This window comes from Lontra canadensis, unplaced genomic scaffold (genome assembly GCF_010015895.1).
Source record: "Lontra canadensis isolate GAN:19392208 unplaced genomic scaffold, GSC_riverotter_1.0 scaffold1, whole genome shotgun sequence".
Classification (NCBI taxonomy): domain Eukaryota; kingdom Metazoa; phylum Chordata; class Mammalia; order Carnivora; family Mustelidae; genus Lontra; species Lontra canadensis.
In genome coordinates, this window is record NW_022630995.1 from 118,515,565 (window position 1) to 118,543,069 (window position 27,505).

The window sequence follows — 27,505 nt, forward strand, 5'->3', positions numbered from 1 at the left end:
TTAAGAAGTTCCTACTATATGTTGCTTTATATATGTGTTTTTTTTCTTTATTTTCTTCTCTTTTTTGTTGGTAACTATAAAGGGTTAATTAATAGGTGGCAGAGCAAAGAAAAAAGGGAGAAAGAGCCTTAGATGCTAGTCATATCTGCTCTTGATTAATTAACTTACTATGCATGACATTAAAATTATAACTACCTAGTTCCAAATTAAATAATCAATGCCATTTAATTATCCCCATTTTAAAGCAAAAAGACATTTAAAAATATTTTGGTAATGTTTTCTAAAATCATTTTATTTTACCGATGATGTACCCTTTACCTCCCCCCACAGAAATCAATTCTCAAATGCACAGCTTCTTTTATTGATTATAAATTGTGAGATTTTCCTACTCCTAACTCCTCAAAGTTTCTATCTTTGGCCTCTGCCAATGCCATCTTTTGATATATTTGGAAAGTCAAGGTGACTCCTATTTCTAATCAGTGTTAGTCAATATGGTCCCAACGGCTCCTGAAAAAGGTCACTAAAGATAACCTAATTATTCAAATTTTCTCAGCAGGGGAGGGAAGGCAACCACAGGCACCAGAACTACACCAACGTGATGGGATCAGAGAACAAGGTTTTGAGAGGGACTGATTTCAAGAAGTGATAACATGGCTGCTTGATTTGGGTCTGGCAGCCGCCCAAGGTCGCCTTGGCCCCACCTCTCAGAAGAGTCAGGCCAGCTCACTTGGCTTTCCATCAGTCAAGGAGATCCCCGTAGGAGTACCCTTCTGTAAGCCCCACCTACCCGGCCCATTCAGTCATAAACATATCAATATGAACCTTGAAAAATAAATACAGGCAAGCAGAGACATCAATCACTCTCATATAGTTCTAATCTCTTGGTTTTCAAACTCCCATTTTATCTGAACATCAACTGACCTTAAAGCATTAGTGAATATATATATATTTTTTAAATGGACATTAACAGATCATCTACCTACCTTTCCGAAAACTAAAACACCGTTTGATTCTTCTGTATGTAGTTTTAGGAATGAAAGGAGTTGATGCTAAGGCACCTGAGGGGCGTCCCCCAATAGTTCGGTCTTCAGGCATCATACAGGCCCGAAGTTTGGAACCAGTCTCAGGCTTCTTTTAAAACCTGCCTCTGCGCGATACCCCACAGCCACTCCTTCTCATGTTTATTTGTTAGGGTGGAAGTGCTGATTCCTATAACTTGAAGGCTTTTATCATCCAGGTCCTGGATCACGGATAAGTTACCACCTCCCCTTTACTTCTTGTTTGGTCAAAAAAATTTCCTTTTCTCTTGCCTAATCCAAAGAGGTTTTGGTGTTTTGTTTGGTTTTTAAGTTTCTGCAGTCACTCCAAAATGTCTCAGCAAAAACAGCCTCAGCAAGCAAGCTGCACCCCCCATTCAAACAGCAGGAGTTGTTTTTTTATTAAGAACTGTCTTCTCAGCTGGAACTGGGGGTACTGAGATTCCTCTGGAAAGGTCAGTGAATAGTCCTATGCAAGGGGAAAAAGGAACAATGACAAAAAGGCCCCTGAGGAATACTTCGGGACCGTCCTTGCTGGCTCCTTTCATCTGAGCAAAAGGGACGGCAAATAATGGCACCTTCTCCAGAAAGCTTTTCAGTGCATGATAGGTTCTTTTCAAAGGACTCCCCGGTTCCTTTTATAGCACCCCTCTGCCTTTGATGCTCTCTGCGGGCTTCTCCCTTTTCCGTTCTATCTTCAAACTCCTGGGCTCCCGAGGGAATTTCCACGTCAGAACAGCTGAGTGCCCATTCCAAGGGGCCTCCCCGGATCCAGATCCCTGGAGAAGGCAGCTCTGCGGGGAGCTTCTCCTCCCCCCTCCTCCGGCTCTGACTCCCCTTTTCTCAATGAGGGCTGACCGGGAGCTGGCACAGCGGCAGCTGCCTCGTCACCGTGCCGTGGCTGTGGCTGCGGCTGCCTTCAGTGCCCGCCGGTCACATGCAGCAGGTGCAATCACAACAGTAGGAGGGGAGGAGGGAGAATGCCACACGGCGTGTGAACCCCTCTCTTCTTCCTCTGACTTTGTGTTGACTTTCCTGCCCTTTTCTGTGCAGCTCCTTTAGAGCTCCCTGCCTCAGCCGCTCCAGAAAGCAAAGGGCACCAAACCAACAACAAGGGGGTAAGCTTTTACCCCCCTTCTTCCTGCATTTATTCTCTTCCTATACAAGACTTTTTTAGGGATTTTGCAATTCCATCTATTCGTGAGTGCTGATTTCAATGTGCATATTGCTAAAATACATGTATGCGGACTTGTACATATGTGTGTGTCTGTGAAATAGAAAAATATTCTCCATCTGGTAACAACGAACATGCAGGTACAACCACCATAAAAACACCCTCAACTCATGGGTGTGCGTTTATGCATATTTATACATACATGCATTTCTCCAGTTTTGGTCTGAAAACCAGTCCGGTTTTCAACTTTCTCCTCTCCTTTTGCAGGCACCCTCTCTCCACCCCAGCCCCCATGTCCACCAGCAATCTCAATCCCACTCACTAAACAATTGACTCACTGAGTTAATCATTCATCTACCCGGTTGTTCCATAAGCAGATTCAGATAGCTAGTGCTTTAACCCCAACTGACCCCCAAGGTCTCTACGTTCCTTCCAAGCCATTTGACAGGCACGTTACAAAACTGGGAGGACTACTACAAAGGCACTCCCTTTAGAAACATCATTTCTCTGCCCAGCATGCCCATATAGGTAATTGTTTGTCATGGAAGGAATCATCAGTAGTGACTTCTGCCGTATAGTTCAAACTTGTTTTTTGTTTGTTTGTTTTTAAAGATTTTATTTATTGGACAGAGGGAGAGAGCACAAGTAGGCAGAGAGGCAGGCAGAGATGGTGGGGGCGGAGCAGGCTCCCCACTGAGCAGAGAGCCTGATGTAAGGTTTGATCCCAGGACCCTAAGATCATGACCCGAGCCGAAGGCAGAGGCTTAACCCACTGAGCCACCCAGGTGCCCCTAAACTTATTTTTGCCTTTAGCGTGACAGCATGCTACTAGGAAAATAAAGAACCACAAAGCATAACTCAGGACAAATAACACAGTGGCAAGGCTGGACTGGGAGACCCCTCAGCCAACTGAAAATCTCACTGACCTGAGCACTGGCATGGAGGGAACGCATGTCCTCCCAGGACTTTGGAGGTAGAATGAATCTCAGTTAAAAAGGTTATGTCTGATTTTCTTATTTCACAAACAAGCAAACTGAAAGTCTGGGGGCTAATACCCCTTATCTGGGGGCTAATACCCAATGATATATACATTGGGTACATATCACATAGTGGTCTGTGTCAGAGGCAAGACCGCGTTACCACTTAATTAACCCCTACTTGACCACATGCCCATTATTCATCATGAGGATAATTCACATTCAGTATTTTTACTGCATTGCTGTCTCTGACTCGACTCTTATATAAGGAAACATAAAGACGGGGAGAACCTGATTTTGTTAGTAGTCAGAGTTAGGCAAAACACTCAGATCTAATTAATTCTCAGTGGATTCACACTCTTTCCAGACAATGGGCTTGGCACTTCCATATACATTGCCTCAAAAACAATCAAAAAGAATTGTAAAAACCAACCAACCAACCAACCAACCAAACAAAAAACACCCCCCCGCCCAAAAGACAAAACAAAAAAACAGGTAGGGGTGCCGGGGTGGCTCAGTTGGTTAAGTGTCCAACTCTTGATTTCAGCTCAGGATATGATCTCAGGGTCTTGGGACTGAGACCTACATAGGACTCCATAGTCAGCGGGGAATCCTAGGGGAGATTCTCTCTTTTCCTCTCCCTATTCCCGTTCTATGTTTGTGCTCTCTCTCAATAAATAAATAAATCAAATAAATAAATAAATAAATAAATAAATCTTTTTTAAAAAAATTGTAAAAACACCCTAAAATAACAAAACAAAATCCCTAAGCTTTTCCAAAATTAAATAAATGCTTTGATATCCTAAATTTTGGATTTGACTTTTAAGCAGAAACCATGTGCCTCTCAGCATTATTAATGGTAAAGCAACTGTTTACAGTGGTTTTAAGCAGATAACACAAAGCTGAAATTTCTAGATTCAATACTGGATATTGTTATCAGGCTAGGATGTTAAGTGAATGTCTACTTCCATTTCCATTTGTTCCATTCCCTTATCTGATTATCTGTTGTAAGTTTGCTTTATTGACTAAAAAGAAAAGGCCTGTAATTCCAGACTTTCACATAACAGTTTTTCATTTTTGAGAGACTGAAAACCTTGGCAAGCTCCTATTTTTCATCAAATGTCATATTATTGTAATGACAAAGGGGGAGTATTTTACATGTATATGCAACCTAAACAAGAATGAGGTTAGGTGTCTTATGAAAAACTTTAACTTCTTGAAAACACTGACTGTGAAAGGGCAGTACAGGTAATGAAATGCCCTTTCTGCAATAAACACATTTAAAATGTATCCAAAGGAGGCATACAGAAATTATGTATCAGAGTGATATGTCACCTTCCAAATGCCTTTGCAGATACCATTTAATCTATGACCACAACAATATTTAAGCACTGGGAGGGAGAATGGAATCTAAGAGATCTTTATTTAGGATTAACAGAGTCTTGGGTTCCGTAACTAAGATAGGGAGGAGAAAATGTATTTTCTTATGAGAGGCAATTATGGCAATTGAGGAATTTTTTAACAGCTTTTCTGAGATATAATTCACATATCATAGGATTCACCCATTTCAAGTGTACAAGTTGATTTTTAGCATATTCACAGATATATACAACCATCATCATGTCAATTTTAGAATGTCTTCATCATCTCAAAGAGAAATTCTGTATCTTAGGCTATCACCCACCCCCTCCAACATTCCCATCCCAACACTAAGTGGCCACTACTCTACTTCGTGTTTCTATAGATTCCCCTGGTCTGTACTTTCATATGAACAGAATCATATGCTATGTAGCCTTTTGTGACTGGCTTCTTCCACTTAGCATGTTTTCAAGGTTTATTCACATCGTAGTGTGTATCCATACCACATTCCTTTTTTTTATGGCTGCATAATAATCCCTGGCATGGATATACCACATTCTATGGACTCATTTGTCCCTTGATGGACATTTGGGCATTTCTACTTTGGGCTATTAGCATATTAGTATGCTGCTATAAATATTTATGTACAAGTTTCTGTGTGAACATGCATTTTCATTTCTCTTGGGTATAATCTACCTATGAGTGCAAATACTGGTCTATAATAACTCTGTGTTTAATTGATTGAGGAACTGCCAGACTCTTTTCCAAAGCAACTGTACCATTTTGCATTCTCATTAGCAATGAGAAGCACTTTGATTTTTCCACATTCTCATCAATACTTGTTATTATTGAACTTTCTGACTCAAGCCACTCTAGTTGGCATAAAGTGGTATTTCACTGTGACTTTGATTTGCATTTTCCAGACTACTAATAGCACTGACTGAGCATTTTTTCCAAGTGCTTTTTGGCCATTTGCATGTTTTAGAGAAATGTTTATTTAGATTCTTTGCTCATTTTTTAAATGAGACAAAAATGAGTCAAATTTTTAATTTCTCTTATTATTGAGTTGTAAGAGTTCCCTATAAGTTCTGGATACAAGTTCATTATTAGATATATGATCTGGAAATACCTCTTCCCAACCTGGTGGTTGTGTTTTCACTTTCTTGATAGTATCAATTCCAGTATTTTTGAAGGACTTGAAAAGCCATATTTATTTTAATTAGCATAATTTTTAAAATTTTGTGTGCATATACTGGAGGATATACTACTAGTAAGGCATAGGCTTGTAATTGTGGGTTTTTCATTCCCATAGTAGGGGTGATAGATCACACTATTGTGAAAGAAAGCAAGAGGAGTTTACAAACTGGAAGCCATGGGTTTTCTTCCTAGTTCTGTTACTCACAGTGTAACTGACATTTGGCAAGTTAGTCACTCTCTCTGGTCTTGATGACCTAATACACAAAACGGGGGATTGAACTAAAACAGTCACTTTAAAATATGCTTTATCAGCAGAAAACATATTTTTAATGAAATATTAAGTGTACCCCTAATATATAAGAGAAATAAAAGGGTTTTTAGTTATATACATTTCTTTGAAACTCAAATCTATAATATTTATTTAAAATGTAATCACTGAGCAGAGAGTGGGTATATTAATACAAACATTTGAAACTCTAGATTATGGGTGACAGTTGCAATCCTCTACGAATGTCAACATTCAGTTTGGTTCTCTGCTCTGTATTTACTTAAAAAAATTCTAATGTTCAGTTGACTCACAAAGGATTTATTATAAATTGAATGAGTACTTTAAAAGCTTGCCTTGCATTCTCATAACACTCGTCAATTAAACAAAAAGGGCAGAAAAGTTTTTATTGGAGCATTGTTTCTATGGTAAGTGTTCTATGCTAAAATGTATCTCTTCAGAAGTAAATTTGAGTCAAGCATTTACAAATTCCCTGAAGCTCATTTCATAGGATAAAGTATAGTAGTCCCCCATTATCCACAGAAAATATGTTCCAAGACCCCCAGTAGATGTCTGAAACTGGTGATAGTACTGAACTTATATATCCTATGTTTTTTACTAGATATATAAAGTTGATGCAGATGATAAAGTTTGATCTATAAATTGAGCACAGTGAGAAATTAACAATACTGACTAATAGTAAAATAGAATAATTATAATAATGCATTGCAATAGAAGTTATGTGAATGTGGTCACTCCCTCTTAACATATCTTGTAGTGTACTCACCCTTCTTCTAGTGATGTTGTGAGTACATGAAATGCCTACGTGATGAGATGAAGTGAGGTGAATGACAGAGGCATTGTGGCATAGCATTAGGTTACTATGGACCTTCTGAGGATAGATCAGAAGGAGCATCATCTGCTTCTGGACTGTGGTTGATGATGAGTAACTGAAAACTTTGGAAAGAGAAACCACAGATGAAGGGGGACGACTGTACATAGAACCTATCAAGTACCAGAGCTCCTTGCCAACTTCGTAAATTTGAAGATTTATCTATAGTTCTTGTCTAGTCCCACTGGGATAACATCGGGGACTCCTGAGCTGGTAGGACCTCTGTGGTGACTGATATAATATAGTTAATTGGATCACATTCATTTTTCTTGAGAAAAGGACAGTTGGAAGAGGAGGAAAGGGAGAAAATGTCACACCTCATGGAAATAATCCCAAACAGAAATCCCTCCTCTGGCAGATATTAAGGATCCTTCTAACTCAGAAACCCTAGAAATTTGATAATAGGGGTAAAGAGAGTCTTTAGAAATGACGGGAACTTTGAAAAGACACGTTGTCAGGCATCCCACAGATCCCTGGTTCTGGAGCCTATCAGCAAACCTCCAACGCAGGAATCTGTCTGAAGAACAATTGTGAGCAATCCTTTGCAAATGTTGGCAGGGAAGGGCTTTTTAAGGCCACAGACCTTTTTAAATGTTTTACATAGTCACTTACTACCCATTTTAGCATATGAATAGGGTGACCACATAAGTTGTCACGAAATGATGGCACCATGAAAGTGAAAAGCAGCACTATCAATGATTATCCTAGGGCAACAGTTGTAAACCAGACTGTTACCAGGCAAACTGGAATAACTGTCATCCTGATGAGGAACCACCCCCTTCCCTAACAGAAGGCACTGCTAGAAAACAATTTGCAGACTTGTATCATTCACCTGGTAGAACCCAACTTTCCAACTTTTTATAGTATACCTTTGAAGTTATGCTAAAATATAAAGTGGTGAGTCAGCCTAAGTATCTAAGATGTTAAGGGGAAAAAAATTCACTTCTAAATTGAGGGTGCTGAGAATACACAAAAAAATATAAAAATAAACACTGGAATTATAATTAGTTTGCTAAATATGAATTTGATTTAATATAATTTATTTTAACGACATGAACAAAAAATTATTAGGTTTTACATTTTGGGAACTGCATGTTGGTTACAGACAAATTTTTTTGAGTTCTTACCATTTTTGGCTCCACTTACTGAATTTTTGATTTATGTAATTTGTCTGTTTATGTCATATCTATTTATTTTATAATCCTTAATAGACAAAGATCATGTCTTTTACCCTTTCTTCCTCCTTTCATTTCTTTTTATAGTACCATTTAGTTTATTCTTTGCATGGTGCATTCTCAAAACTGTATTCAGTAAGATTTTTAAAATTTATCAAATCCACAAACACTTGCTTGATGGCAAAGCATTTTTTTTTACTCTAATAATCATCAGATTATCATCTAGAGCTTTGCCATTCTTCTTCAATATCACTGATCATCTCAGGACTAAGTTCCCTTCTAAAGATACTAGTCAAAAATTTTTTTGCCCCATATCTGCATAATCTTAACTAGTCTACATTTATAGTACAATTCCTATAACTATTTATTGTTAGTGAAATGGAAAAATCTAAAACAAAAAAAATTATCATCCCTTCTTATAATTCAAGATATTCATAGAAGAAAGTTGGTTATCGATGATATTTGATTTAAGTTAAACTTCTGACAGTTACTTAGATATATGTCCAATAACATGGAATAGTTTACTATTTATTTTAATAGTTATCCATTTGAAAATAGGAGCTCATAGGAACGTCAACAGGGAGGGCAAGGATAAACAGGTTTGGTCTCCCTTTCTGTTCTTCCACAACTCTATACATACTTACCTCCCCCGAAAGGTCCCCATATAACTCGGCGGATGGACTTAACCCAGTCTTCCATATCATTCTGGGTGCTTGCCATAAGGAGGTAGCTCTCATGGTTTGCTGTCATCCGATCTCGATCACCTCCTGTAAGATAGTAAGGCATGAGTGTGTGCTCAGCTGAAGATCCCCCATCAGCAGCGGGGCCCTTGAAATGTACCTACCCAATCAATTGGAAATATTTACCATGGTTTCAGAGTGAAAAAAATCTGCTTAAAAAGGAAATGCTCTTATGTTTCCAGGGGAAAACTGGAGAACAAATGCCATTCCCCAAACAAAGCCTGCCTTTTTGTCCTAGCAACAACCCATAGGTCTGCACTGACTTATAATCCAATCTATTCACACTGCACTGCTGAATAAGGACAAATAAAAAAGCACAATGAAAGAGGGAGAAATAATCCACAGGGTCCGGATGTTCCCCGGAAGCAAGTGCTCAACAGTCTGAGTACTGCTTCATACGCACACAGTGGGGCCACCAGGACATCATGGGTGGCAGGGGAGTTCTAGGAAAGGAAAAAGAACCGCATGTAAAATTGTTGACCCAGGGGCGCCTGGGTGGCTCCGTGAGTTTACCCTCTGCCTTCAGCTCAGGTCAGGATCTCAGGGTCCTGGGACCGAGGCCCCCACTGAGCTCTCCGCTCAGCAGAGAACCTGCTTCCTCCCCTCTCTCTCTCTCTCTGCCTGCTTGTGATCTCTGTCTGTGAAATAAACAAATAAGTAAAGTCTTATTACAAAAACAAAAAACAAAAAACTTTTGACCCAGAGGTCCTCTTCTATTGTTCCGTGATGGAAGGAAAGCCTCTTCTCCAAGAACACATCTTCAAGGGGGCAAACAAAGAGAAGAGGCCTGGCCAGCCACAAAGGCCGAATCAACCCCTAGATGACCCTCACACCAAAAGCATAAGCTTTAGGAAACCCCAGGAGTGCCTCCATGCAAAATCTTGATGGTTTCTCTTATTTTGCCACCCCTCCAAAGAACAACCCATATACTTTTAAACCTTTATAATCTCTATCAACTTTGAAGTGCTAGACCTCAGATGTATGTGATTTAATTTCTTAGAAATGTTTTATAGCATATTTACATTTCCCTAGTGACTTAAATTTCTCATTTATAAAATGTACATAAGCATATATGACCTTGAAAAAGGTCTTGAGTCGTGGTTTTCCTTACTTCCTATTTATGGTTAAGGGAGTCTTTCTTTCTTTCTTTCTTTTTTAGGATTTTATTTATTCATTTAGCAGAGAGAGAGAGAGAGAAAGAGAAAGGGAGCGGTGGTGGGGGGAGGAGCAGAGGGAGAGGAACAAGCAGACTCCATGCTGAGTGTGGAGCCTGACTCTGGGCTCAATCTCATGACCTTGAGATGGTGACCTGAGCCAAGACCAAGAGTCATACAGTTAACCGACTGAGCCACCCAGCCATCCCTAAAAGAGAATTTCTGAAGATATGTATCAGCAACTATGCTGCTTTAGTCTCTTCGAAAATAATTAAAGTGCTGTCCACAGAAGGAGTAATTAAGGAAATGGAACAGAAAGATAATTAAGGAAATGGAACATTTAACTGAATTCTGATAATTCAGGGTTCAAATAGTTCAAATAAACTAATAGTTCAAAAAAACTAACTTCTGAGGTGCTTAAAATATCTATGAACATTTAAGTGTTCAAAAAGTGAACACCAGGTATTGTACACTTGCAAGCTTGGGTTGAATTCATTCATATCCTAGTGTCATGTTTGACTAAGACATTTTAATTTATTTCCAAGTGGATCCGAACCCCTTCATGAGAATCTTACAGGCTCCCATTCACAACAGGTCATCCCACCACTCACTATTCTTTCCCCTCCAACCTAATCTGCGTACAGCCATGAAAGCCATAGGCATCTGAATCTGTGACTTCTGAATTCTATCCAATTCTGTACAATAATTGAGAGATACAACTCTTCTACCACTGATGTAAACTTACAGAACATGGGAAGGGTCAAAGAAGTGAAATAACTTTAAGCAAATCAGATGAACAAGTAGAATTGGTGTTGTATATTTTAATACAACTTGTTTGGAGTAAGAGGAGGGGCTGAGGAACCACATCAAATTGGTGTCTTGGGACGACTGGGTGGCTCAGTCAGTTAAGTGTCTGCCTTGGGCTCAGGTCCTGATCCCAGGGTCCTGGGTTTGAGCCTCGTGTTGTCCTGTTGTCAGGCTCTCTGCTTAGTGGGGATCCTGCTTCTCCCTCTCCCTCTGCTCCTCCCCCTGCTTGTGTGCTCTCACTCACTCAGTCTCTCAAATAAATAAATGAAATCTTAAAAAAAATGGTTTCTTCATGTTTACAGAAGCCTTTTTTATTTTTAAATTTTATTTATTTGACAGAGAGAGACACACAAAGAGAGGGAACACAAGCAGGGGAAGTGGGAAGCCTGATGTGGGGTTTGAACCTAGGACCCTGGGATCATGACCCGAGCTGAAGGCAGATGCTTAAAGACTGAGCCACCCAGGTGCCCCCAACAGAAGTCTTGAATAAACAAGGCTAGCCTTCTGGTACTACAAAAAACACCTCACTGTTTGGGAAACAATGGCCCTCTTACACCTGTAGGTCCATCCTCAGTCCACTGTCACATTAAGCAACTTATATGCGAAAAAGCATAGGTTCAGGAGTCAGAGAAAACCCAGCTGAAATCTTAATTTCACCTTGTATTAACTGTTTGATTTCCGGGAAATTACATAACTTCTAGAAACTCAATGTTTTAGATTATGCTTTATGTATAAAAAATACTGACATAGTAAACTTTTGTGAGAATTCAATGAAATAAAATGAAAATACTAGCCTTATGTTAGGCTAAAGGAGAAATTCTGCAAATATTAATTCAGCCTCATTTAACTGCTTCCACACAAATATGAAAATAACATATTATATTTAATTTGACCTCCGAGATATTATGTCTAGCTAGTGCTTTGGAACAATTAGTCAATAGCATATATAGATCTCTATATATACATATATATATATACATATGGATTTTTACTACAAAGATATCTTTCTCTGATACATAACAATGCACATTAAAATTATATGCTGTACATGTATGTAAATATGCCACATATTAATATGCATGTAAGGTCATATTACATAGGAGTGGCAGAAACAACTAAATGACAACAGGAAGACATGCTTCATTTGGAGTGGCCCAGTGCTAACAATTTATTCTGTATTCTTATGCACTTACACCACAATGCTAGGCCCAAACAATTACCATTTCGAAATCAGAATATTTTAATTATTGCCTTTGCCTAAGGGATGCTTAGCCATTCAGAGGGCACTATCCTGCTGTGTCACTTCCAGCCCAGGCAAAGACAGCCTGGTAAGAGTGAGTGACAGCCGCTGGAGTGTGTTTCTGCCTGAAAGCAGGGAAGAAAGAGAATGATAAGCACAACTGGCCATTATCCCTTGACTTTTCATTTGATTTTCTATCTCTGCCAGTGGGGCTGTATGTCTGACCCTGACTCTCATTTAGACTGCCAATCACAGATATGAAATCCCATCTGTGAATTTCACCCATGGATATGAACCTTGATTCCTCAGTGTATTAACAAGAGGTGGGGAAAGATGAAAAAAACTTTACCTACCAGTCTCGGTGGAAATAGAGCCTCATTTTTATGAATGTGATTAAAACAATTGGAGACTTTTATATAAACATGAACTAGACACTCTATTGAAAACATGTGATTTCTAAAGAGAGATGCTGTCTGTTCTAATTCATAGCCCTTCCGGTCTAAGAGCTGGTACTGCACCTTGCAATTGAAGGGGCTCAAAAACAACTTACTAAATCTATGATCTGATAAATAAATTCAATATTGACCTTCAACCATGTGAATCAAGTTTCACTGTCTTTGCTTATCCTTTACAGGGCTTAATGTTCCATTTGACTGTTCATGGATCTAAAACTTTTTCAAAAGGTGAAATTTTAAAAAGCAGTCTTGAGATGTAATTATCACTACAGTAAGAGTGTCACAGTCATCTTCAATCCATATATGCATATATACATATGTATATGTGTATGTAATACAATATATGATATAACAGTCATTTTTTAATTCATTGTTGTTCAATTCTCCATTGTTCAATTCTGCTTGAAAAGAAATACCTGTGCAGCTTCCTTTTTATGTTTATTTTCATTTTATTTTATTTATTTTTAAAATTGTTTTAAAGATTTTTTATTTATTTGAGAGAGAGAATGAGAGAGAGAGCATGAGAAGGGACAGGTCAGAGGGAGAAACAGACTCCCTACTGAGTGGGGAGCCTGATGTGGGACTTGATCCTGGGACTCCAGGATCACAACTTGACCCGAAGGCAGTCGCCTAACCAACTGAGCCACCCAGGTGCCCTATTTCTTAATACTACTTTGGATTCGCGTACATTTTAAAAGGATACAATGTTTCAGAAAATTCTACATATCTTTTAGATATCAGCCTGGGTTGGTAGCAATGCTTTGGTGTTAGTGTTAATACTTCAAGTATTTGTGATTTAAATTAACTGAGTAGGTTACATCATTCAATTTTGCTTGTTTATATGTAATTGAAAATACATGTACATTTTACTGGGATCTTCTGTATATTTGCATTTGGTATAAAATTTTCTTTCCCAGGAATAATATAGATTCTTTGAAATTAAATAACTGACATAATTAACTTTTGCCAAAATTAAAAGGGAGATTAAGAAAGCTTAATGAATATAGTAGACTAAGAAAAAGGTTCATCTAAAATTAAAAAGTAGGCTAAAGAAATCTACAATAAAATAAATGCACAGTTAATTTAAAAAAGAAGTGCAATATCAATTAACCATATGAAAAATTTGACTCCTCTAATACTTATAAAATAATATTTTTTTTAAGATTTTATTTATTTACTTGACAGACAGAGATCACAAGTAGGCAGAGAGGCAGGCAGAGAGAGAGAAGAGGAAGCAGGCTCCCCGCTGAGCAGAGAGCCCGATGTGGGGCTCGATCCCAGGACCCTGGGATCATGACCTGAGCCAAAGGCAGAGGTTTTAACCCACTGAGCCACCCAGTGCCCCCTTATAAAATAATAATTTAAGAGATTATATTTTTAATCAATAACTTTGCATAGACTTTTAAAAAATTTTATTAAGTAATCTCTATGTGGGGCTTGAACTTACAACCCCGAGATCAAAAGGAGCATACTCTACTGACTAGCAAGCTGGGCACCTCTGCACAGAATTTTTTTTTAATTTTTAAGAGAAATATTGGAAAAGGTATGCCAACATATTCATGCCCAATGTTTATAAGAGTATGGATAATGTTCCTTATGATGCAGCCATAAAATAGGATTTTGAAGGATACTTAATATGACTTTGTTATATAAAAGGAAATATAAACATTTTTATATGTGATATTATCTCAATTTTCATATAGGCAGAAAGATATATAAGATACTAGATTGAAATTCACAATAATTTTAACAATGGTTATCTCTGAATGATAGGATTGGGATTTTCTTTGCCCTCCTTGTGTACCTTTCTGTATTTTCCAGATGCTCAACCATGTGTTGTTTCCTGTATGATTCCAGATGTTCTAACTTGTATTATTTGGTATGAGAAAAAAAGCATTATTGAATAGAGCAAATGATTGGAATGATATGGCATGAAAGCACTAAATCCATAAAAATTCCAGATGAACTGGAAGGTAATTGTCACTAACATCACTCAGTGATGCTTAAGATTGCTGACTTTGAGTTCTCATTAATTTACCTATGACTTCGTCTCCCTCTTTCCCCAGATCCTGATCTCTGAGCACATCTCCAAAGGAAGATCTGAGACAGGAGGTTAGTGCTGCTCGGAGTGCAGACTATATCATGTCACTAGGATTTTCTCAGTAAAAAGAGACTGCTGCTATTATGTGCATTACCTTTCTTGAAAAAATATATTTAAAGAAATATTTTTCTGAATTTATTGTGTGGAAATTTCCAAAAACAGCTACCAATGTAAATTTTTGTTATTTTTTTTCCTTAGAGAAAAATACTTGTAAATTGTCATAATTACAATTTCTCCCAAGCAAAGTATTTGTATGTGTATCATTTTGAGTAAATAAGCTTTTAAACATATTATTTCTTTGCATTTAAATTTTAAAACAAGTTGCTGCTCAAGAGAAACTGTAGTCGTAGATATTTGGGTTCATTTCCGAGTACAGTCCATGGTACAGACCCTGAGGACATTTCAATGAACACCTCTGATACTGTTAATAATTTCACAAGTTAAATGTTTCCTCATTCCTAATTACAAATCAGGTCAAAACTAGACCTTTTGTACTATTTGTTTTATATGGCTTGCAGAAAAATACTTTATTTCTAGCTGGGGTTTCTAATTTTCACTCATACAAGTGCAAGGTCTTATTTTATTTTATTTTTTTTAAAGCACTACCTGCTTCAAAACTTAGTTTGTGTCTTTATTGGTAGTCGAATGAACTCTAATGATAAACTGCAAGATATAAAGTAAATTCTGAAGGATATCAGTGGAAAATTACTGAGACAGGCAAACATTTCCTCCCTTTTATGGAGACTGATATTCGGATAACAACCCAAGTTATGTGAAGCACAAATTACAAATTACAGGCTTCTATGGATACCACCATCTCCTAATATATAACAACAAAAATAATAAAACAGCATATAGTTTACAAAATAAAGCCAGAAAACAAATTGGTCTCACGATCAATATCATATGTAACTTTTTCATATATTTTTGTATATTGCAGAAACATTGTTACCTGAAAATTAAGAGTTTTGGTATGCTTTGCTAATCCCATTTTTTTCCAAGCATTTCTCTCTCAAAGGCTAATTTTAAAAGTATCAGAAGGGCAAAATTTCAACGCATGTTGTCAACAAAAAGTTGCATGGCTCTCTAATGAGATTTTGAATATTTTAAAACCCCTAAATCAGAAAATGAGACTTAATTAAGGGACTGATAGCCATAATTATCAGTTTGCAATGTATAGTCAATACCACATAACAAACACATTACCAACTGTTATCGTGCATTATAATAAAATTAATTCTACCTTTAATTTCAGGAGTACTTTAAATATTTTATTTATTTATTTGAGAGATGGAGATCACAAGTAGGCAGAGAGGCAAGCAGTCAGAGAGAGAGAGAAGGAAGCAGAATCCCTGCTGAGCAGAAAGCCCTGTGCGGGCCTCGATCCCAGGACTCTGGGATCATGACCTGAGCCTGAGGCAGAGGCTTTAACCCACTGAGCCACCCAGCTCCCCCTCAGGAGCACTTTATAATACTGTTTTACATATTTCTTATGCCCCTTACTAGATCATAATCTCTTTGTAAGAATCCCCCTGCATTACATAGCTAACTTATGTTTAAGATGAAAGTAACTACAAACACACACTTTTTATCCAATTATAGATTGACTGGTATTTATTATATACAGTAGGTTTCTAATCATTACGTTTAGAAATGATTTGCTGGAAGTCCACCTATTTGGCTACAGATACAGGAAGCATTGACATAAACATTTTATACTGTACAAGTTACTTCTCAAACATCTTTCCTCAAACATCACCATAAAATATGTCAAGAAATGTGAGTATGAGACCAAGAGTGCTAGCTGGATCAAACTGCAAAAACAAACAGTACTTATAAAGAATTACTAAAAAATGGTCAGTGAAGGACAGTGAAGCCAGGTCCATCAACTTCAAATTAGTCATTGATTAGCTGTGAGATCCCTCATCTTTAACTGAGAGGGCAAAAGGCAGCTGCCTCAGGGTGTTACTGTGAATTAACTGAACGAAAAATACCACAAAATATTTGGAATAGTGTTTGGGACATGGTATTCTATGCTGTTTTTATTGCCATGTATAAAAATTTTGATCCTAAATCTTTCAGTAAATTATGTGTAAGTTGAATCCTTTGAAATACAGAAATCTAGCTTATTTTTGAACAAATATTCTCAATAAGCCCATCAAGTAAAATCCTTTTATAGGAAAGTAACTATTGATTTGTTTTCCAAGTAAATATTGACTTTCATACTGGTCATTTTTTTTAAGGATTTTATTTATTCATTTGAGAGAAAGAGAGAGCATGAGTTGGGGGAGCAGTGGCAGAGGGAGAGGGAGAAAAGTAGACTCCCCACAGAGCAGGGAGCCCAACAGGCAGCTGGATCCCAGGACTGAGATCATGACCTGATCCAAAGGCAGATGTTTAACCAACTGAGCCACCCAGGCACCCTTTTATTGGTCATGTTTTTAAAAGTACAGCTGTGATCCACTTACTTTTAAATAATTGATGAAAATTTTAAAACCTCGAACAGGCATAGTTATATTTCCATTAATTTTTCACATTCTTGAACTCATTCTTTCAAAACACCTACTATTTGTGTCAGGTACATTAACTACAAAATGATACCATTTATTATATTTTGGATATTTGTTTTCTAGATTGCCCTGAACCTGGAATAGAATCTCAGTTTAAGCCCGACATTACATTCTGACTCTCACTTATGTCAGATGCTCAGAATCAGGCCACTTCCTTCTCAGCATCTAATTAAATTCTGATTGACATTTCCAAGAAGTAGATAGAATATTTCCTTTGCAGAGCCAAGACATCTAGAGTTTATGTCCTCTTCTAATTTAGCTTGGCTACTTTGGAGATCAGTGAATTCAAAATTTTATCTGATTGCTATAGAGGGCAGGCAGGTAGAATAGCTGATTAAGTATATTTAGATCAGTGTTACTCCAACAATGATGATGCAGACCAGAGTCACAAGAGAAAGCAAGTCTCGATGCAATAATCACCAACTTGTAGCAAATGGAATGTGATTAATACTCTAATAACTCTAATTAATAACTCTAATGATAAACTGCAAGATATAAAGTAAATTCTGAAGGATATCAGTGGAAAATTACTGAGACAGGCAAACATTTCCTCCCTTTTATGGAGACTGATATTCGGATAACAACCCAAGTTATGTGAAGCACAAATTACAAATTACAGGCTTCTATGGATACCACCATCTCCTAATATATAACAACAAAAATAATAAAACAGCATATAGTTTACAGCTGGGACTACTGAGTCTAGCAAATTTGTGGGCCTCATACATTAAGGATACCATACTTTTATCAGAGCAAACATTAGACCATTTCTTTTTGTATCTGAATACAGATTTGTTATTCCTCTTTCCCTGATGCCCAGAGTTTGATGAGTGAAATAGAACACCGAATTTGGGACGATATACCACTTTTGAAGATCTAGATTGGAATGCTGAAATCCATTTTTAAAATTCTCTCATATCCCATCCCTTTTATTGTTTTTGATTAATAGCAATCTGCAAGATTGTTAACTACAGGTTGATTTACAGTTTGCAAGTTACTCTTGTATACCTGATTCTTTTGGTTTTTATGATAACCCTGGGAAATAAAGCAGGGCACTAATTAATTTATCCAACACATACTTATTGAACACCTGTATTGTGCCAGTCACTATTCTAGGTTATGAGGATACAGCAGTAAACAAAACAAAGTCTGCAGTCCAGAGGTGAGATCCAGACTAAAGATGCAGATTGGAAGTCACCTGTGTAGTGATATTTAAAAACATGGGACTGAATGATGTTCCCAGGGAATACTGTGGATAGAATAGAGAAAATGAAGTTCAAGCGAACTCCCACGTTTAGAGATGGAGAAAAGGAAGAGGAATCATCAAAGTAGATTGAGAAAGTACAGCTAGTAAGGTTGGAAGAGAAACAAGAGAGTCTGAGTGGAGAAAGTTGATCAGGTGAGTCAAGTGTTGTTGAGAGATTAAATAAAATGATGACTGAGTGAATACAGACCACCGGTTTAGGAATGTGGAGGTCACTGGTTTGGGCAACATGGTGATTATTGGTGTCCTTGGAGGATTGATCAGAACAGCACAAATAAAAGCATCCTCAAAATGTGTTGATAAGATTATGGAAGAGAGAAAACAAACACCCAGTATAATAACCCCCATAGACACTGTAGTGTATAAAAGAGCAGTGAAATGGAGGGTAGAAGTGAGTGGGTAGGGGAGTTGTGGGGCCAAGAGGATTTAAGATGAGAAATATTACAGAATGTTGTATGTTTATGGGCATTATTCACTGGAAAGGGAAGAATTGATGAAGTAGGAGAGAGGAGGTTTATAGATGTCTCCATATTTCATTAAAGCAATACTCAATTTTCCTCACTCTCCTCAGAATCTTCAATAAGTGTTGATGATAATAGAATAATTGATTTCTCCCCAAAGTTTGTTACTTTAAAAGTATTTGGAACATTTAGAAGAGAATCATTGAAAGAAAAGGAACTAGCATTGAGCAGGTGTTTCTAAACAGCTCTGCCTATAGGCAAAATAGGAAGGAATGGGGTTAAGTTCATAAATCACTTTTAAAGCTAAATTTTACTACCTTTACTTGAATGCAGTGTTTGGTATTTGTTCAATAGGCGATTGAATTTAATTGGGACTTTTTCCTTTATACATTATCTATTGTTTTAACTGCCACAGATGCTAATTGTTCAATTTTACACAGCAGTTTTATAGAATGGCTTTTGTTATATACAAAAGAAATGGTATTTTAAAATAAAATGCTATGATTGATAACTTAAAATCAAATTATTCCACGCAATGAATGACAACTAGTAAACACTGTAATAGTGTAAAATTAAGAAAACTCTGATTTTGGTTTGATTTCGAATTTTGTTCTCCTAAGCAACTAAAATTAACTTTACAATCAGAACAGCTTAATTGTCCAGTACTTTGTCTCCCACGGTTTATGTCTGGATTTGCTGGGTTTCATCAGTTCTAGTGTGTATGTTTGGAAGGGCAGGATGTAAAACTTGCCTTAGGGGTCTGGAATTTGAATCCAGCCTTCTAGCTAGCTTCACAGAGAACACATCTGTAAAATGTGCCAAGAATGTAACATTTAGAATGGTGTTTCAGAACTATTATCACTTGCGCTAGTAAGGACACTTGTGAATATTTTTCTAACTTGCTTGATATAAACATATTACAAACTCTATAATTTCCTCAAGTGTAAGCTATTTTCTCAATAAATGTTGAAGAGTCTCTGTGTTCACTTTGTTAATTCCTATTAACAATCTATTTCTGGAGTTGGTGGGGGGGTCTCACCTAATTGTCCCATTCTAATTACAAATCATTCCAAAACCCTATAGAAGGAATAGGGACTAGAAAGTCACATGTTCCCAAATTAACTATGGGCACAGAAATTCTTATAAAGAATACTATTACTCCTTATCTGCTTCTTGATTCAAAACCCTTGTATACTAATTTAGAATGATTAACACTGTTAGGCTAAGCCAACTTCCTCTTTTTAATTCTCGTATTGGTGATATGAACACATTTAGGATGATTTCTTTTAAAATAAACACACATGAATGCACAAACATAACTGCACGGAGGCTGGTTATAGATTATTTGAATTATTTCTTAAAACATGACTTAGGCAAGATTTCCTAATTTAGTCAGTCTAATATGTTTCTTACGCATTTTTTAAAAAACTGAATTTCCTCCCAAATTTTCTGGAACTCAAAACTTTTACTGCTTCTGATAGGTTAGTCCATCAATTTTCAATATCAATATCACAATCATACAATCAGGGTTATATAGAGTTATATAGGAAAAATTATAATTAAAGAAGGGTGTAGAGTTGCTTTAAGTCCAAATAGGTTGGTGAAGAGATGGTTTAAAACCAAATAAGTTGTATGCGTACAGAATCCAAGTAATACAACTGAGTTTTTTAATTTTTAAAAGAAAAATGTTTATGAAATCTAAATATTTGGACATAAGGCTGGTAAGTACTCATTACATGCTTGGGAAGATTTTGGCAGATCTCTCTGTCTGCCTTGGAAGGTGGCAGCAGTACTTAGGAGAATTAAATATATTATTATGGTTTAAAACAGCTCAGAGATGTGACAATATGGATAGAACCAGAAGGTGTAATGCTACACAAAATAAGTCAGATCAAGAAAGACAAATACCACATGATTTCACTCATATGTGAAATCTTAAAAAACAAAATAAATGAATAAATGAACAAACAAATGAAAAGCAGAATCAGACTTACAGATACAGAGACTAAACTGGTGGTTGCCAGAGGGAAAGGTGTGGTGGAATAGGCAAAATGGATAAAGGGAAGTGAGAGGTACAGGTTTCCCATTATGGAATGAATAAATCATGAGACTAAAAGGCACAGCCTAAAGAATATAGTCAGTGTAATCATAATAGCACTGTTTGGTGACAGACGATAGCTACACTTGTGGTGAGCATGGCATACCACAGAGAGATGGGAATCACTATGCTGTCCATCCGAAACCAATGTGACACTGGGTATTCACTTCACTCAAATAAAATAATAAATAAATAAATAAATAAATAAATAAATAAAATAGCTCAGGGATTTCAATTAGTGCATAAACATGTTTAAATATTTAGGGAAATCTGATTTGTCAAATTCTTAAGTTAATTGAGCTTTAACTCAATTATGACTATAGTTGACTATATTGACTATAAATGACTATAACTCAGTTATGACTCAAAAATGACTAAAGGTTATTTTGTAATCACAAAATGGAAAAACATATGACTTTCTTGTCCCTATTCCTTCTGTAAGGTCTTGGAATTATTTGTAATTGGAATGGGACAATTAGTTTAGACTTCTAACTCCAGATATAGGTTGAGGAATAGTGATAATAACAATGATAATGATGATAAAAATAACAGTAATAATGATGATGATGAAAATTGGAACTGAAGTTTAAGGCTCCGAAACCTCCAGGGTTCTGTTTCCTTAATTAATGGAATATTACTTTAAGTATAAGTAGTATTGATGAGTGTTTGCCTAGCAAATAAATCTCCACTTAGATAATTAAAAAAAAAAAAAACGAACAACCTTAATGGATACAAATTAATTTTGATATTCAGAAATATACCAAGTTAAAAATATATATATACCAAATTTGTCTTACTAAAACATTAACTCGTTTCTTTTCACTGCAAATTAGAGTCACTCTGGCTAATTATATCAGAATTATTACAGCAGGGTTTTCTTGGATTTTTTAAAAAGTTAATTTTATTTTTTTGGATAATATTATGTAAGCAAATGAATGAAAAATTTGAAATTCTCCCTTAGAATTATAACTCCCAATAACCAGTTGCAAGCACTTGGAAACATAAATATGGAGTCTTACGTTTGAAAGTTACGTAAAACAAATGAGAAGCATCTTAAGAAAACCATCATAAAGCTGAAAACACTTAAAGTATTTTAGGAATTCCTTCCCACTTCTCCAAATAATCTTTAACTACTTCCAAAACTTTAAAAAATGGTGGCTGTACTTAGTAGAAAAGTATAATATCACTTTGGGCAACAACAAGTTCAAGGTTCTAACAATTATCCAAGAAAGAATATACATGCTAAAAAAAAAAAAGTCACCTAGCATTTTTATGAATTTTGGATAACTGAACCTAAATGAGAACTTTTTTAAATTAAAGAAAAACAAAAGCAAGGAAAAGCTCCTAGAAAAAGCTGTCAGATGTTTTCTGTTGTACTCACTTTTTTGTTACATAGTATCTTTCATATCTACTACAAATACATACTTGGAATTCCTAAAGTTCTACAGTTTCCTAGACACATGCAATAAATTAAAATTTGATCCTGCCTGCTACCAGATTAATGCTATGCATCTCATAATTTTAAATTGAAGAGTAATCAGCCAGAATCTGCAAGTCAATTCAACTCAGCATATTATCATTAATTAACATTTAATGAATGCCCACAGGTGTGTACAGTAGTATTAGAAGTCAGTACACCAATTGATGTTTAAGGCCATGTAAAAAGACTCATATATAATTGCCAACCTAAATCTGGCTGACCTCTGAATACAGACTGGCAAATTGATGCACATATTACATTGACAAACTAACAGCAAGATTCCTAAAAAGTACTTAATGAGAAATAACAGAATATTTTTTCAAACATAATGTAAAAAAGCCTTCGAAGAAGTAATTGCTGTATGCTATCTTTCCTGATCTTTTCTGTTGGGGTGGGGGTGGGGTGTCGGGGCAAGGGCATAAAATAAATGGACTGGCACATACATACCAAGATAGAAAAAGGAAAAAAAAAAACCATAAAGCCAGTTATTTACTGAAGAAGAATATTTTGTAGATGAAAGCAAGACTAAATCAAGGTCACTGGCTTTCTTTTCACCAGAGTCCATAAACACCTCAAAGTCAGCAAACTCAATAATTCAAATAGAAAAACCTGACCCTACTCAGAAAATGTGAAGAAAGCAAGACTAAACTGTAATAGCGGTTAAGAGATTTTCCATGAATAAATAGATAGAGAATTGAAGAATTATATGACTCCATTCATTAAAAGTCATTACTTACTGCTCTTTAAGATGGACACAAGCTGGACATGAAATATACTGAAATTCAAGGGAAAATCTTTGGACAGTTTACAACATATTACAAAGTAAGAAGTGAGCAAAGACAGGGAAATCATTTGGTACCAATATTAAATGCCAACAGAGAACAACTATAAAGGGGAAATAACAGGACTGCTTACTATTATAAGTCGTCTACATCCAACACATAAGTTATCATATGACTCCAAGTTGGAAAGTTACTTTGTTGATTTGTTTGCCTTTTTAATCCATAGTTTCTCAGCCTAATAACAAGTCATCACTTGGTAGCTGAAGTGATTATTTGGAAATAACAGTCTGTGAGTCTAATGAGAGTTCTCCTAGGAACGGCATATAATTATTGATACCTTTAATATATTATCTCATTTAATCAGTGCAAGTAACCCATAGGAATTATTGTGCCTGTTTTAAAGAAGATACAATTAAGCACCAGAAAGATTTTGATCTTTTCCAAGCATCACATGGCTAATAAATAGCAGGGTTGGGGTTTAACCAGGTTTCAGTTTAACTCCAAAGGCCAATTTTCTTTTTCCATTATTCTTGTTTTTTTTTTTAAGAGTATATTTATTTATTTGACAGAGATCACAATTAGGCAGAGAGGCAGGCAGAGAGAGGGAAGCAGGCTCGCCACTGAGCAGATAGCCTGATGCGGGGCTCGATCCCAGGACCCTGAGATCATGACTTGAGCCAAAGGCAGAGGCTTAACCCACTGAGCCACCCAGGCGCGCCCCACTATTCTTCTTTTCTTCACTCATACTATTCTTTTTCATGACTCACCCTGTACCCTCTGCATAACATTTCCTTCTTCCTTTCTTCACTGGGATCTTTTAAGATCTTACCTACCCTAGAAGGCTTGCTGACTCTCCAAGTGAAGTTGATCCCTCCCTCCTGATTCCCACTGCACTGTTTGTGTATCTCAAGGATAGCAACATAAAACATTATTGTGCATTTAAAGTGGAGTGGCATCATACAGGCATTTGACTTAGTGAGTATTAATATATTCAGTAATACTATTCTACTACTAAACCCTTTAGTAGTACAGATTTTTAAGGATCAGGACAGGTTCCAATAAGAGATAATGTGCCAAAGATCTTCCATGGGCCCCTTCAAATACACTCTCTGCATTTCTCCACTCAGACTCCTGCACAGAGAGACTAAATCACACAGATGATAGTTATCGGGGTTTCACCCAACAGCTTCCCAATGTGTTTGGCCAATAGGCAGCCAAGGCAGGAGACAGGAGGAAGGAGGATGTGTAAGATCAGGGCATTTATTTCCTTGACTTTCTAGTTCTGGGGTCACCTTGAGTTGGTTCTGTATTTTCACCAAGAATCACTACTCCTCCCTGGGAAAATTTTCTGCACTGGCACTCTTTCCAGAACTCTACTAAGACCTCATTTCCATTGTTCCTTACATCTCAGTCTGAAAAAGCTCCTTTGCTATTATTAAAACCAGGTTATTTGACTATTGTTTGTAATCCTCCTACACACCACCCACAGTTGTGTAAGTAATACCTTTGTACAGAAACTTTCTTCAAATCATCCTAATTTTGAGTGTGTCATCTTTTACAGTTGGGACTATGATTAATATAGTTCAGAGTGGTAACTGATTCATTTTGAAACCTTTAAAGCACAACATTCTCCTTCTTTCTAAAAGCCTAAATATGTAGTTACTTGGTGCCTAGGAAAAACATAATAAACTGGCAATTAGTTTAATGCCACACCTGCTTAAATTTAATATACTTTCAGAACTGTGACAGCACTGTGAGGAGTACAAAAAGAATTTATGATAAGTTCTCTTCACCAGGGCATTTTGATCTTATTAAGGCTACAAGACACGAAATGAAGAAGATTATAAAGGAAGCATGAGCTGAACAGTCAGGTGCAATCATTTATGATTCAGAGAATAAGAAGTATCATTTATTTATTATGGCTCCCATAAGCTCTGGACTTCCTCCAGCCTGCATCTAAGATCGGAAACTCCCCAGCCCCACAAGAGCATCCTCTTTTGTTCCATTTCCCTGAGACTTTCTTAGCTCTTCTTGCACAATGCCTTCTTTTTCCAGGTTCACTGCAAGTAACTGCTCTATTATTAAAAGATCTCTGAGATAAGGATAATAGAAACAAGGCATCATTTTTTGGATGAGTTCATCTCGAGCAACACTACATGGCAGGCACCAAACTAGTTAAGAGCCATTGATACAAAGACAATGAAGTCACAATTCTTGTTTGTAAGTGGTGTGCCACTTTATAGGGGAAATTAACAAGCATATGCATCTCCAAGTCCTAATTCTGACAAAAGTCCGGGCATCGTGGGTAAATACAATGTTTACACTCACACAAATACACACACACACACACACACATATATACATATACAAACACACACATATACTTAATACATACACATTCTCACACATGTGCACACCTTTACTGGTAATTCTGAATGAGCCAGGAATTCTGAATGAGCTTCTAGAAAAGAAAAAATACATAATGTTGAAATCATCCAGGAAATCAGTTTCAAAAAGAATATTAAGTGTAGGATCCTTGATAAATACCAACATAGTATTTCTTTTCATTGAATTCATCTAGATACGTCTACCTGGCTTTCAGAAAGGGATTCAGGTAAGAAAACTATATCAAACATTTAAATATGTGTAAAATTTTAAATAAAATAAACTAGATGTGTGAGGCTATCAATATTTATGTTGGCAGCTATAGGAACAACTAATGATAAGCTGATCACTGGGGGGCTTTCCCTTTTTCTTAGAACTTAGGTACACATTATCATTGGGAATATATTAACAACTACAGAGGTGCAAATTTGAAAATCTTTTTCAAAGATTTTGAAAATCCAGTATAGGAGCTCGGACTGTGACCAAGGCTGAGTCTTTATTTCATAGCAAGTGTCTCAGCAAGCAAGATTTCTTGCATATCAGATACAATTTTCTATTCATTTTACTTCTACAATGAAAATGAAAAAAGTTCCCTGAATGCATATTCAACCTCCGTTTTCACCAATATCTCCTCTCCCATCAGAACTTTAACATTCTTCTTATTTAAAGTAAAAATAATAAAAATGTCTCTCTGATTCCTAAAGAATAGAGTGAGGGAAATCTGCCTTGGATATGGGCTCCTGTTTAAATATAGGTCCCAAATCTTACATAGTGCAACCACACCTCCCTTATCCCTCCCTTCATGAAATTTAGGCTGTGAATCAATCTATTATGACTTCTAGCGATGCTCATAACTTTAATGACCAATATTAAGCACAAAAAATTCTCAGTGCTAGAATTATGAATCTTGGGGTTCTATTATTTACTTGCATGGAATATGGGGTCAGTTTTGTGCTTTTTATTACATTATACTCTTCCACAAATCTTCTGAGTTTTCAGCTTATGTAAGGTTGTAGAACCAAGATTAGATTGGCTCAAAATTTAAGAAGCACCAAAATAATCGGTAATCAAGATAAATGCTATTTTAATAACTTTTTTTGCGTTTTGTTTTGCTTTTTTTTATTCTAATAACATACTATAAGAACAAATTCATATAAAAACCTATAATGAGCAAAATATCAAAATAAAGGCAGGATCACTATTACTGATTTTTTTTCTTTTGCCTTAGTTTCCAGTATCACTATTATGGATCCTAACCCTATTAGTTTGAATACTGTCAACCCAAACTAGCACCTTCCTTCCAAACCCCCATTTCTGCCATGTAACCACACTCCCTGCCTTCCAGAGGACATGGTTGTCACCATTTATCTGACTATGAGAAACAATAGAGAGTGATAGAAGCAACTTCCTTACATGAAGAATGGATTTTAGTATGCTGGACAAATCTATAATGTGTACTTTGTATGCTAGTGGTGGTTGCCATAATTCTGAAATATTTGTGATAGCTTTTCACTATTTTTCTTTTGTATAAAAAATGAAAAAAAAAAAGCTTATGTATTCTCTATTATAAGACTCCTGCATATAAAACAGCTCCGGGACTAAACAATGTCTTTAGCCTCTAGCACCAGGTTAAATACAGATTAGCCGTGACCTTGGTGCCAAGATGAAATAAGCCGATGACCTCATTTCAGCTCCTTCCTGGCAGATGTCCAGCATACTAATTGGCACCCAGGTGACAGCATCATGAAACCAACCAAGGTGAATCAAATGTGAGAAGTAATCTATGTACACAATTTCACATCATCTACATACTTGAAACCAGACACATTATATTTTGCTTTGCTTCACTAAATATGAGGGGGTAGTGACTGCTTCTGACAGTCCTGCTGTCA

General features: G+C 36.5%; 1 protein-coding gene across 7 annotated transcripts in view; it reads right to left on the bottom strand.

Moving 5' to 3' along the window:
- Positions 1-27,505, bottom strand: part of ARHGAP24 (Rho GTPase activating protein 24) — a 432,308-nt gene that overhangs the window by 69,791 nt on the left and 335,012 nt on the right. For 5 of the 7 annotated variants that reach the window (XM_032862347.1, XM_032862355.1, XM_032862374.1 and 2 more), the window contains one exon: positions 8,721-8,843. In XM_032862347.1, coding sequence (XP_032718238.1) covers positions 8,721-8,843 — 123 coding nt within the window. Of the gene's footprint in view, positions 1-983; positions 1,326-8,720; positions 8,844-25,645; positions 25,690-27,505 lie in introns of those variants that run through there. The other 2 variants (XM_032862393.1, XM_032862365.1) reach the window with 2 other exon arrangements.